The sequence below is a fragment of the Eucyclogobius newberryi genome, unplaced genomic scaffold, assembly GCF_026437365.1.
Source record: "Eucyclogobius newberryi isolate DKJ021-1_F unplaced genomic scaffold, fEucNew1.0.hap1 SCAF_16, whole genome shotgun sequence".
NCBI classification, from domain to species: Eukaryota; Metazoa; Chordata; class Actinopteri; order Gobiiformes; family Gobiidae; genus Eucyclogobius; species Eucyclogobius newberryi.
In genome coordinates, this window is record NW_027315790.1 from 9910715 (window position 1) to 9925268 (window position 14554).

The 14554-nt window shown below is 39.5% G+C and overlaps 2 protein-coding genes across 2 annotated transcripts; both read right to left on the bottom strand.

The window, feature by feature from the left end:
• Positions 1 to 7317: 7317 nt before the first annotated feature.
• Positions 7318 to 8266, bottom strand: fabp4a (fatty acid binding protein 4a). Its single transcript, XM_072447399.1, has 4 exons — positions 8125 to 8266; positions 7773 to 7945; positions 7598 to 7699; positions 7318 to 7445 (listed from the first exon to the last, which is right to left on the bottom strand). The coding sequence occupies exons 1-4, from the start codon at positions 8195 to 8197 to the stop codon at positions 7392 to 7394; spliced, it is 402 nt and encodes a 133-aa protein (XP_072303500.1). The 5' UTR covers positions 8198 to 8266; the 3' UTR covers positions 7318 to 7391.
• Positions 8267 to 8928: 662 nt separating this feature from the next.
• On the bottom strand, positions 8929 to 11225 carry mrpl53 (mitochondrial ribosomal protein L53). The gene is made up of 3 exons (XM_072447098.1): positions 11101 to 11225; positions 10262 to 10374; positions 8929 to 9076 (listed from the first exon to the last, which is right to left on the bottom strand). Exons 1-3 carry the CDS (start codon positions 11190 to 11192, stop codon positions 8958 to 8960), a joined length of 324 nt encoding a protein of 107 aa, XP_072303199.1. The 5' UTR covers positions 11193 to 11225; the 3' UTR covers positions 8929 to 8957.
• Between the last annotated feature and the right edge of the window lie 3329 nt (positions 11226 to 14554).

Below are 14554 nucleotides of genomic sequence, written 5' to 3' on the forward strand. Positions count from 1 at the left end.
TTGTCCCATTTTGACCTTATTTGGTAGATTTATACCTGTTGAGAAGGTATTTGTGGAGAAAACGGTAGGATACACTAAGGATACTCTTCCAATCAAAGGTTATACATCATTTAGACAAAGAAACAACTTTTATGACTCTCTAAACATGAATTCAACAATAAAGTCGCTCTCTGGGACATTTACAGCCAGAATCTCACTGAGCTCCCACTCATAAGATCATTTTTTTTAGGAATAATAGAGGAATTTTCACTGATTTGAGAACTCAACTTTGTCCCTTTTTGAAAAGGGTTTACTATGTTTATTAGCTTGACAGATCGCATGGTCCCTGGTCTCTGTCGTCCTTCAGCCTGTAACTGAAGGAACTCACTAAACACACAGCGCTAAAGGAAAATACAAGGGCTTCCGGTCTCGTGGAGTTGTCATGGTTACTTTTAAGACAAGTTTTGTCGTAATAACAATAAAAAGTATTTGAAGATAAATTGTTAGTAGTCACAATATTTTAATAAAACTGCTTTAGTGGTTTCTGGAGGCGGTCCGCCACCTGCTTGTTTCCATGAAGATGGTGCTTTGCTCGAATGTTCCGCACTATAGCGTTAAACCCATTATTCATTTGCAGTTTTCTCCATGGATATGTGCGCTTAATGCCATACTGTGGAACATTCAACAAGGGGCAGACCCTCCTCCAGAAGTTACATAGTGCTCCTTTAAGTATGTCCTACGTCTTCACATCACACCAGAAGAAGTAATTTGCTCTCCATGCACTTCAACATAGTCATGTAGGCCTTTGGGTTTCACCACAGCAATTAACAATTCAACCCAAAAAGTCCTCAAAATGTTGCATAAAAGAGGAAGGTGCACTTGTGATAGGCTTACTTTAAGGCTGCATTAACGTAGACCATGCTTGAAACTGTTATAAATGGTATAAATGTTTATGACGTTGTATGTGATTATAATCAGATTATAAACAGAATCTGGGAGAAGCCTAATATTGTGCACGCTTCTCCCAGATTTTGAAAATGCCACCACAAGAGGGCAGCAAACGTCAACTGTTTTTTCTCAGTGCATCCGTGCTGAATAGTATGGATCATTTTAGATATTTTACTGGTAAAGTTAGAGCTATGGACTGACACATTAGGCCAGATGCTATATGGAGAGTGAATATATGGGTCAAATAATGCTGACATTGCAGAAAGAAAAGCTTTATCCAATTATTTGAGACAAAACACACACAGTTACTAGAAGTATTGTATTACTCTGTGAATATCCCTTGCAACTTTCCCCATTATTGTATTCCATCTGGTTTGATCTGCAATTAAATGGTGGCGGGGATGCATTTGCTGACTGTGCGGGCCTGGACCTCTCTGGTTTGGTGCTAGCTCCGCCAGTCCCATATGATTGTGCCTGTTCCAGTGAATGGGGGCAGTGAAGCGCACTCCAATGCGCGTTATCCCTGTGCACAGAGGCCATGCGATGACTGCGCCCAAAAGTAATCGGGTCATAATAAAAGCGGTGTCTGGCAAATGCTGACCCCCATGCAACCCAGCAACCTGGAGGGATTAGAGCTGGAGAGGTGTGTCAGGGTCCAGGTCAAAGATGTTACTGCCGTTACAGTTTGATGTAGGTGAAATTTCAATAGAAAGAGAGCGGTGCGATTAGTGATCTGAGTTTTAGCCTCAAATAAAATCTCTCAAAATGTGCATTTCCTTCACCTGTTACCATGGCATCTCCCTGCCAACAGATTCATTTTACAGACTGCTCAATTGGTCTATAAACCCCCCTGAAGCCTATGAATTGCATGCAAATATCTCTTTCAAAGTCACATTTACAGGATGCACATACAAGTTAGTTAGTTAGTTAGTTAGTTATTTAGTTAGTTTATTGTCCCTGCAGGGAAATCTGTTTTCACAGTTTTACCATTTCACAAGGGCATGCCATTTCACAGAAAAGACACACATCAAACATTTTCATGACATAGTAACATACAGATGCCATAATTCAGGTGCATAATCAAACAGAGAGGTTTACAGTTTGTTCACATTGTCAATTGCTGTTCTATGTTCCTAGAAATGTATAAACGTTTGCAAATGCTACCATACAAGAATATAAATATGTGTTCTTATTGCCAGAATGAAAGTACAATATGTCTTCTGTGTTTGCTATTTTAGAACATAACCAAAAAAAGTACAACATGTTCACTAGCCCAAACGTATCCTTATTTGTCTTCAGGGAAAAAGATTGCTGTGTCTTTGCTTCTAGACGTACACACAGAGAACAAGGTCAACAATGACACAACCAGATGTTTTGGGTTAATGAGTTGATACTAGACATAGAAATATGTGTTTTCAACCTTGCTTTTGACCCTCACCCTGCCGTACCTTGTTAAATTAATGTTAATTAAAGCCAGATAATGGGTTATGGCATCATATTTATCATAAGGGAAAAACAACTGGAAAAAAATCTAATCTAAAATGTGTGTTAGTGATGGTTCTTTGTAAATAATATTTGAACTCAAGGTCTTCATTACTACATTTTTGTGCTGGCATGTTGCCCTGTACCACCATGCTCTTGGAGGCTAATCCTTTTGTCCAGTCAGGGATTAAGGTGCAGTCACCACAGTGAGCCATTTTAAAAAGTGGACAAAGAAGAAGAAAAGTGGGTAAAGGGGTCCCGGATGTCCTGTCAGGTCGCTGCAGTCATGTGGTGTGTGTGCTTTGGCCTTAATCCAGACAAAAAACAGACTTTAAGAATTCTGCACAACTAACTACTTCAGGTTTATAGGCCTATATCCCCTAACCCATAATTCCCCAGATAATATTGTAGAGGGGGAGTCAAATTAAGATAAGATCAAACAAGATAAGATACGATAAGAGAACCTTTATTTGTCCCACAATGGGGAAACAGTAGGGGTATATGGTTTGAGTACACTTAATATATGTTCACTTGTTGCTCTGAATAATAATTGAAGTTGCATTTGGACAGTTGCTGTCTGGAGACTGTGTTTGCTGAGGCAGCAGAGGGAAGTCTTACAGCCTTTGACCCACTGAAACTTCTGTACATTTCTGTGGTTTGTTCATGTAACAGGGACAAGTCATTACCTATGCTTTTGGAGACATGAAGCTTCCACAGGCCCTCAAAATCCACCTTTTACAAACCTCTATGTCAATGTACCGACAGAAATATGTTCCCGGTCAGTATGCATTTTTATAATGCACTTCATTTAGCCTGAAAGTTATAAAAAGGAAACATTTGGCTAGAAACTTGGATGTGATTATTGGTTCAATTAACTGAGGCCATCTGTGACCATGTGAACAAATACAATCAAAAGGCTGATTTTATTGATGTCAATAATAGTAAGAGTAGCTCCTTTCTGTTCTAAACATTCCACTCAGCCGTAATCCGACCCCGAAAGGAAGACTCCAGTTATCAAGAATTCAAGGGTGTCAGATCAAAATACATCTTTATGAGCATAACCCACTTCACATTCTATAATTGCTCATATTCTATATTGCACTGCAGCTGCAGATTGCATCTCAAACCTCCTCAGAAGGTGACGCCGGAGGCTTGTTTACAAGTCAATTGGAGAAATGTCATACCATGAGAGATTGCTTCCTGTGCTTGTAAGACGCTGCCCTTATCTCCCCATTGCATTTTGGGGAAGTGCCTGCCCTGAGATGTCCATTGTTACTTCTAAAGGAAAGTTTCCTTGACTTATTTCCGATACCATTTACGGCAGCAGGTGTACAACAACAACAGCTTCTAAAGTATACAATAGGACTAACGTATAGATAAGGAAATTATTATGACTGAGTGATAAAGAGTCCAAATGTAACCCAAACTTGCAACCTTCAGGAAAGTGAGCAGTTGTATCAAGAGGGATTAAACTCATAGACAATCACACCAAATTATTTTTATTTAATCACAGAGACTGGAATAGAAATATGTGCCAATACAACACTGAAAGGTAGAACATCCAAAAAGTCCTGATTTCTTTGAGAGATTTAAAAACAAGTTTTCTATGTACATCTCACTTTTTATACAGTTCATGTGGCATCAATGACCAAAAGAGAGACGTTCATTTTAACAACAACTAACACCCAAACAACAGCACGGAGGTAAATGTTTGAATGTGGAGGGGAATCAAGAGGAAACAAAGATAAAACTGAGGTGAATATTGTATTTACAACAGGCCTAGTGATATTTGTAAAGTATAGCAATAATAACAATAGTACTAACTGCTATATTTGCATGTACAGAGAAGACAAACCCATTACTATTTTTACCAGTTGAGTACATGAAGTTATTGTCAGACATTGAAAGATGACTTTGAAGGGCATACATGTTACCAAGTTGTGCTATAGTCATTAAGACAAACGTACATACGGCCCTCTCTTCTGTGTGCTCCCTTGGGTGTCCTGGCCACTATTGTCTAGTCAGTTTGTATAGACACACTTTAAAGCCTGCCACACTTCCTCAGCTATACAGTCCCACAGACTGCGTTTTGTTGGAAGTTAAAGCCCAGATGAGGCTTGTGGAGAGAAACAACACAGCAGTCCTTTGTGATGTTCTCAAAGGCATATTTTCTCATATACAGTGCGCTGAGGAGCTTTTTTTTTTGTAAAGTGGACACAGGATTCAGACTAAGAACAATATACATCTGTGGAGTGAATAGTACCATCTAATTGACATTCGTGTTCCATTTTGACACATGGAAAAGGACTCCACTTAATTAATAACTTATTGATTTGCATCCTCCAAGTTTAGCTCATGGATGAGCAATTTTGATAAAGTCCACAGCAAAAACACCAACAAGGCCCAACAGGTTAGTTCATATCCAAAAGCTTTCTTCAACAAGTGGACCGAGTGTAATTATTGTTTTAAAAATTCATTTCCAAAGAGTGTGTTGAGCTGGCAGGAGGAGCCCAGAAGCCACTAAAAGGACACAGTTTCAAAGATTTAGTTCGAGACCTATAGAACAATGATGTGGATTTATATATATTTGTTTTAACTGTGTTTGTAGATGATCTCCGACAGCAGCTCTGCAGCATCTCTGTGCCTTTGCCTGACAGACAAGAACTGCACTAGAAGACGCTTGTCACTCTGTCACTTCAGATCTGGATTTAATAAACTCAGAGGTTGGGGAGAAAGACCATGTAAACTAATTACATTTTTTTGTAAATTGCCAAAGCTGAAATAGTTGTATTCATTTATATGAATAAGGTTTTCTATCTAATATTCAAAAGGCTTTTTTTGTACAGCGATTCAATTGATCATAGCCCGGTTTGTCATTGACCAATGTAATGCAATGTTTCATGTGTGAAGACATTTTAACAGCCTTTTCCGGCAGATCCGGGTGAACTATAATAAATTCCCATTCTATTATCAGTGATACAGAGCAGCGTCCCTTGCTGGAATCTCAGACATGTTTACTGACTTGAGGGAGATAGTGAAGGTCACACAGGAGCACACTTGCACTGCAGCTGCATTCATCCAGCCCAACAGGCGTCCACCTATAGAACAAGTGCATTTTGGGAGTTTGGAGCGTATAGTGCGTTGCCTCGAGTAACGGATTTGTCCCGCTGGTCAAAGCGGCCGTGGCTGACATAGTTCAGTCCAGCTGTGTGGTCGTCATGGGATCTGGGTCAGTGTATGAAGTGAGAGTCCTGTGGAGAGGGTAGAGCTGAAGAATGTGAGGATAGAAATACACACTTCAGACTATTGTTTAAAAATCTGCTGTTTTTATAGAATGGCGTTCACGATAATACATTTAATTGTAATAGCACTTTCTACATACATAGATACAAGTGGAGGTTTTAAAGGCCATTCATAGCCACAAAACTACATTGTCAACTATAACTATTGCTCTTTCCCACAATGAATACAGTAATACAAAGAAAAGTGCAATTGTTTACATATTAATTTAGCTATTGGTATAGGATTCATTACAATGAGTGATATCTTCATTTGTCAATTTCAACTCTGGCATGTCATAAACAATTACCTGGTCATGATTTAGAAAACAGGATTGATATTTTGGCGGTTAATTTCGTTATAATAGTGCATCTGTCCTTGAACTGTTTGTCCCTGGGTTGAGGCTGAGGACAAGGGGAGGAAGGGTGTCAGCTTCAAAAACGCTAGTAGACCTTTCCAGATGTTATGCAAAGGATACAGACCCATTCCCCTAGGACCAGAATACTGTGTGAGGACAAAGATACAGCGCCAAAGTCTGCAAGATAATCTACAACCTATCAAACACCTGCACTTTGTCATTGGTGTTTTCTTCCTTTTAATTATATCTTCTCTGGATTTCCTTCATTTGAGCAAAGGTTGTCGGTGTTAACTTTACAAAACGGATTGGGAAGAAATGCAAAGAAAGAAGTTGAAAGAAAGAAGTTGGCACAATTATTTATCAAGTTGCATAAAGTAAACAGGCAAGTGTGTTCTAAAGTGGAAACAAAATGTTTTCATTGCAACCAAAGTAAATGTGTCAAACTTGTTGATCGGTCTGATAGTTTAAAATAATGCTCCTAAAATGGATCAAACTCTACATTTTACTACAAATTAGAAATGTGTAACAAAGGCAGCTAGATGTTAGAGTTCAATATGATTTCATTCTGAGTACCATTAAACAAGCTCATCTCCCACAGTTGTTCAAACAAACCCCCCCGAGGTGCACAAGCACCACACCTGTAAGTCTATCTACTGCAGATGGGAACTGCACTGTGAGAACTGGGACAGATCCCAGCCAGCTGTCAATCAGGACTGAAACTTCAATACAAACTCAAGGAAAAGAGCTTGCTGTTTTTCCTTTAACCTTTTTAACCAGCGGTTTTCTCCCACAAACACATTCACTGGAATAGTCAGTCTTTCATTGCAAACTTATTACAGTTGCTCATCTACTGTAGAAAGTTCCCCCCAAACTCTTGAACATTGGCCAAAAGGCGCAGCTCATTCAGGACAAACCCATGATGCTATGGGGTTTCTCCATGTTCTCATCGCTGCGTTTACAGCAAATGGGAAATGTTCTGCCTCCCAAAAAGGAAGCGGGGGACATTTCCGTACTGACCTTAAGTTATGGAGCCTGGAATATTTGAAGAGATTAACATTCCTTGGAGGCGTACATGCCAAAAGCAATTAATGTGCAGTTACAAGATGTTCAGGAAGGAGTATTGTGTGGCCTTGTGGTGGAAAAAACATGACAGGCTCAGAAACATGACAAATGCAAAGCTTTTTTTTTTATTCAAATCACCACAAACACAAAATTCAAGTTGCAAAACGGGGGCATGGCAGTTGTAAATGGGTTTTACAACAAGAAATGAATGCTGAATTTAGTAAATTTAGGCTCATTGAACTGAGCTCGTCATCCATCAGTGGAGTAACAGTGTCCAAGGGTCTTAGGCCTCCTTCACGTATGTTCTCACAGCAACCACGTCCCCCATAATGCATTTCTGTAGAAAGAACAAGGTCAGTGGCAGCTTGAAAATGGCATAGTTTCTAAAAGGTTCAAATGTAGACAAAGCAAATGAGTCTACATTATGTTTTAATGGTGGATCTGTTTTCAGGCTGTAGCCTAGTTATCATAGATAATAATTATACTTACTGCTATTAGTTTGCCCTCTGTGATCTCCCGCTCTATACTAGTCTCTTTGCCATCCCAGGTCTGTTTCTGGATAAGTTTACCATTTTCCAGAGTCATCACAGTCTGCAAAAATAGAACATTTATCAATAACTTTATGCATTAAGAGAGACTTTATGTTGCATTGTAGATGACGGACCTTAGTCTTCCTGTCGTCTGCGGTGGTTTCCTCAAATGGCTCGTCGAGCTTGAACTTTATTTCAGTGGTTTTAAACGTGCTTTGGGATTTCATGCACACCATTCCGTTTTCCACGGACACTATCAAGTTGGGCTTGGTCCGGTTGCCCACCTGCCGAGTGGCAAAGCCCACGCCTAGGACGCAAACATACCATTAGTCAAGGCAAATCCTGCATATTTTAGGATTGATTGATCATGAAGCCCAAAGGATTAGACAAATAAGACAAATTAGACTTGTATTTTCAGTGAAGAAACGAAATGTAACATGGCATGCCGATTTCAAACCACAAACAAACAAATGCACAATGACTTACCGATCGCTTTCATGTAGTCGTCAAAGTTCTCGCTGGAAATCATCTTCCACGTCCCAACAAACTGCTCAACCATCTTTGCTTCGTGTGTTTGTCCTCGGACACCTGCAGATCAAATGGACCAAACTTTGTCCCACAGAGAGCGAGACACTGCGCTTTTAAAGCCACTGCGTGCGCCAAAGCCATGCGCTCTGAGCCTATCAGCGTGTGAGACGTCACTGTCCGTCACGAATGTCCCGCCCCTTTCGCAATTCTCCATCTCCACATTCACTGTCCTCATTCATTAGCTTAATAGAGCTGATTCTGTGCTGTAATGTATATAAGGTGCTCTGTGAAACTAGGCAACGAAAACCACATTGAATTGAATTGAATAAATGCAAGACAGCTGAGTTTAATGTCATTCTGTGGAACATGCTGATGAAGGCGGGCAGGTGGCAGAGCCTCCACGGGACATGTGTCATAATGCTCCTTTAAGCCTGCTATGTCAAAAACCTTTATATCAGATGTTGATACGAGCGGAAACAACACTGTGCCATTCGGTAAGGTTAAGGTACATTTTATTGTCTTGTATATTTGTCCTCTGCATTTGACTCATTGATTCAAAACAGATGCAGTGACCCCAGATGTCGACCTTGGCGTGGTCAGCACTACTTGAGCTGGAGGATTTGACCCGCTGTACATGTTGTGGGTTTATGTGGAGTGGAAGGAGATCCACTAAAGAATTGTTTGAATCCACACACACAAAGCAAAATATATCAATTGAACAGAATTTTAGATCATTTATTAGAAACATTTTCAATATACACATAAATAAATATACACTCAGAACATAAATACTATTTTTTGCCAGTGACTTTGGCCTGTGGATCCTTGGCGGTGCAGAGAGACTGAAACGCACTGAACATCTCCTGGCTGGTCAGTTTGGCTCCTTTCATCACCAACCTTTCTCCATCCACTGTTTTAAAAAAGGCAAAAACATAGTCATGACTCATCTGGGTAACGGGTCAAATGAGAGGTCACAGGTCAAATGAGGGGTAAAACATGGAGGATACTCCCACACAGAGACTTGAGTTGCCGTCAGCAGTGGAGCAATGATGCACCATCTGCATCAGCATTAAGGGGAGTTTATGTGTGCACAGAGTTCACCTCTTTTCTGGGAATCATCAAACAATGTCTCATCATTGTGCGAAAAAACATCTAAGATGACTTTGTGTCTGTAGTAAAAATCCTTCTCATTCTCACTGCATTATACTCAATTACACGCAAAGTACTACTATTGCTCTACTTTCTGAAGTAGTGAAGATGTAAACATGAAATAAAAGGACAGATAAACAGTAAATAACTAACAATTGACTATTTTCATGGTATACATTTAATTTAAAGCACATGTTCGTTAGTTACACAAACGCATGGTACCACAATTCAGGTTAGGGAGATGATAATACTAGAGTTAACGTAAAGTGACACTGTGTAACTTTTTGTAAGTCTCCTGCATTATTCCATGGAAATGGAAAGTTAAGACCACACTTTGGAACATTCTTCATGAAGCTACGTTTTATGCCATACAGTGAAATATTATAGCTAAAGCAGCAACATTTCCATGGAAACCAGCAGGTTCTCCTCCTCCAGGCCGAGAATCAATTCAGTGGAGATGCAGCTCACTCACAGCAACGTCCAAATTAAAATAACTTTTCTTTTAGTATCAGAGTGTAGTCCCTCATTCGTCCAGGAGGATTGTAGAAAAAGATTCAGTCGTTTCATCTGGACTCTGTTCCTGGTCTTGACCTGCAGATTGAGAATGACTCTCGCACGAGTGTCGAGAGTCCAGATTGTACAACTGAATCTTTTTCTACAACTTTAGTATCAGAGATTTTATATATTGTTTATTACATGAAGTTTATATGATTTGTATTGTGGAATAAAATAGCCTAATGGATTTTTTTATTTGTTATAGTAAACTACAATAACTATGTTTTATAAATCAATATCAGCTAGCATTTAGCAATTAGCCTGAGATGAAAACCCAACCAAATAATGGAACTATTTATCTATTTCTATAAAAGGACAAAGCACTTGTTTTATTGCATAGGCTTTACATTTCTGGCCTGGCTTTATGTCTTTATGTCCACTGATAGTTTACCATATGTGACGTCCACCACTGGTTCAGACTTGTCGTGTTTGGTGACAGACGTCACCTCACAGTTAAGGTTGGTCGCCCGGACTTTCTCTGAGTTCACCATGGCCAGGAACTCCCTGGGTAAAGACAAATAGCAGCTTATTACCATTCCCCATCCATCGTTTTATCAAGATTAAGGATCCGGAAACTATTTGAGAAATGATATTGATTTGTAAAGAGATGGATCTGGCCTCTTTTTTGTCCTGTTCCCATAATTCACGAAACCAGTCTAAAAGTGCCCCAGCCAGACACCATCACAGCCCTAGGCAAGAGGGCTCGAGGGCCCCTCATATGCAAAATGATTACTGTAATATCAATTATGTAATATAAAACTATTTACTTTTAAGAAGAAAGCTCGAATATCATATACTGTATAAGTCCATATGATTCGTCTCAGTAACAGCCTGTTACTAAGACGAATTATATTTGATGGGGCCCCTCTCAGCCTGGGCCCGAGGCAATTGCATAGCTAGCCTCCTCCTTTGCAGCGGCCTGGCCCCAGACATAGCCCCAGTAACTACAGCATCTGTTTTAGTAACTCTCAAGAAGCCTCTGCATTGATTCACAGGCCACGTGCTTTAAATGAGACTGAACAAGTCGAGCACAAAACAAAACAGATTATGGTGTTGAAATGTGTCTATGAAAGTAAACTGCATTGGATGAAATGAAAATGAATTGAAATGTTACACAAAACAGCATCTCTAGCAGAGGACTAAACGTGCTGGACATGTTCTTAAGCGACGTAAATATCCATTCGATTATGGGATGGAAACATTGTCGGGACATGTGCGCACCCTTCTTACCGTGTGGACCGGACATTGGACTCAAAAGGACAAAATTGAACAGCTATTTTCATCACAGCCTTCAGCACCACGGAGGACCTGGAGGCCGCCATGTTTTTCTGCCGTGACCTTTCACCTCAGAGGAGTTTTGTTTGAAGACTAGCCACTAGAGGGAGCCAGAGGATAGGGTCAAGTGCACTCCAAGTTTGTTGTTATTTTGCGAAATTAGAGTATGTTTGCAATCGTTCTACTTATAATTTATTCAGGCCTATTTGGAGGCAAACGCAGCAAATGTTTACCATTTAAAATATTTAAAAGTGCAATATATAAAAAACAAAATTCTAAAGGCATTCCACTTTTCTACGTTACCATATCCTTGAAACGTGCATAAACGATCATAAAACTTAATCCATAAAACTTCTAGACAGGGAAACACGACGACATCGCTACGTCTTACAGCGATCCGAAAGGTAGAATCCTGAATATGCACCAGCACCATGGATCTATTATAATATCACCAGCACTTCTTAATCACATCCATGAATCTATTATAATATCACCAGCACTTCTTAATCACATCCATGAATCTATTATAATATCACCAGCACTTCTTAATCACGTCCATGGATCACATCCGTGACCTCCAGAGCTACACGGGCTTCCACTAGGGGGCAGTGTACATACCAAAACGCAAAACCGCATTTGCATAAACGGTCTTCTCCTGCGTTTAATGAATAATTACGTAGTGGAAACAGGAGTCAATCCAGCTGAACTGAAATGTCAAACAAACAATGCTCCGTTTACCGTAGGCCTTAAAAAGTGTTTTGTGGAACAGTCAAACCTTGCCAGGCCCTTATTTTAGAGCTGCTGCATAATAGCACCTTCTTGTTTCCTGTTTTATGACATGCACTTCTATGCAAAACTGGTATATTTAGTGTGACGGATAATATTGTGGTCTACTTTGGTAAATATAAATACAAATGTAATGGCATTGTATAACCTGCGGATGGAACCAAGCTTATTTGTGGAACCTATTGTCTCTGTACACTTCAATTAAAGACTAAATCTAAAATTGTTAACAAAAATCTCAATTTCTTCATTCAACCTCAATTAGACCCCAGCAGACCTATTGAGATTGTACTGTTGTTACTGGGCACGACCCTTCATCACGTTAAGTGTGAATAAGGCGTGTGACTGAGCAGTGGTAATAAATACCTTTAATAGTGCCTAATTTATACATTTGTAGTTCCTGGAGAACTTCTGAACTGGAGTCATAAATTGAGAGTTGTAACACTCCAATTACACATACATTAATGTCAGAGTGTCCAACAAGTGTCCACTAAGCAATAGGCCTACAAATATAACCTACTGATGACCACTGAACGAAAGAGCAATGTGTACACAATAACAATGTACATACAAATCTTGCATTGACCCTTAACTTTTATAATAACATATATAAAAAGCAAATCCTAAACAAATGAAGGTATTAGAGCGAAACACATATTTTAACAGTCCCCCCATAGCCTGTAGCCCAGTGTATGCTACTATTCTAACTATTTTATCCCATCACGTTAATAACATTGTGTCATAGTGTCTTTACTTATTGCAGCGGCGACATCAGGAAACCAGCTCTGACACTTCTCTGCCATCATCTAACGGACATTCACTGCTTCGCAATTACGTTAAGACAAGATGAGTGTGGTCCTGTCAGCCCTGGAGTCAATAAAGGAGGTGCTGCTCTCCAAACAGACATCAAACCGACACATCTCATAATCAAATAGACAGAACAGACGACGAGAACAGCCCTGCACTCAGCAAATGAGAAGGGTCAGAAGTCAGCCAACGCAATTAGATATGCGACATTTTCAATTTCATAATTTTGTACACTAAATGAAAATGACATTTAGCACATTTTGCAGTAGAGCAATAGTAATTGATATCCGCATGGTATATTTGCTGAGAATTGTCACTTTTTTCAGAAGTAATATATTATCACATGACAAAATTAAAGAAATCCTTATTCATTTTCTTATCTTAAACTTTCAAAAACAAGTTCAAGATGACAAATTTGGTCTATTTTATTTGGCTAAACTGACCAAAATCAACCTAGATCTGGATGAGCAATGACCAAGGCGTCCCAACTTTGTGCGGTTATAGCAAAAACTACAAAGAAAAGAAAAGAAAATTCTGACTTAATGCACATCCTAAACAGCAAGAGTACATGAAAAACAAAATCCTAAATCTGAATTCAACCCAGAACTTAGTCTGGACTCAGTTTGAATGATACAGTTGTTTTCAGAATGTCCTGTACCATCATAATAACACCAACAATTAAAAGCTAATCTCTGTTGCCAAATTTTTACGCCAAATTTCACAACTTCTTTCTGCTGAATTTTACAGACATATTGTTTTCTCTTGTAGTAATTCGTTCTCTGACTCAAAACTTCCTCATCTCATCTACTCTACTCTACTCTACTCTGTGTGTATGTGTATGTGTATGTGTATGTGTATGTGTATGTGTATGTGTATGTGTATGTGTATGTGTAAGTGCTGTGTCTGTGTCTGTGTCTGTGTCTGTGTGTTTGTGTGTGTGTGTGTGTGTGTCTGTCTGTGTGTGTGTGTGTGTCAACTTCCCTGACCCCTGAACGCTTTATTTATAGCAGAGCGGTCAAAAAACAAACATGTTATTCTCAGTATAGCACGCCCTAATAAACTGTATGCAGGTTTTTCTCAAGTCTTTTTCCTGAAGTGTGGACTCAGCCTTTGACAGTAACACAGTGGCAGGGCAGAGGGCTAAATATAGACACACGGCGACTCAGAGGCATTAGCATTTCCTCCTCACCGTCACTCTTATTTTGCCGCCATACAGTATTGTGTGCATAAAAAGCGGCGAATGTATTGTAGATAAGATGACTGGTATTTAAACTGGCCCAGAGTAAACACACAGCGTCTGCTTTCAGGATAGTCACTTTTTAATTTGCCCTTCCGGATACCACAGCTTTTAATTAGTCACCCAACATCTGATAGCATGTAAAAAAATAATAATATGAAAAAGCGTTGTACTTCACTCCTTCTTCAATCACATTATTAAGTGTTAAAACAAGTTCTTCATCTTTAATAAAGTTACTGGGTTAGTTACACAAAGGCACACTAAGTAACTTTTTGTGCTTTCTCCATGAAGGTTTTACACTTTGGCTACAATGTTCCTCAGTGTTGCTTATCTAACTCCATGGAGACAAGCAGGTGACGCCACCAAGCAAAGTCACAGGTCATATCTGTGGAGAGGTGAACTCTCAGTAAGAATACATGTTTTCAAAGTATTTGTCAAGCAAATTAAAAACCTGTAGGTAAATGCAATGCAGGTTTAATGTCATACTGTGGAACATTCCAGGCAAAGCAATTACATCTCCATGGAGATAAGCAAGCGGACTCCTCACCAAAAATGTTACATGATGCTTCTTTAACCGAATAT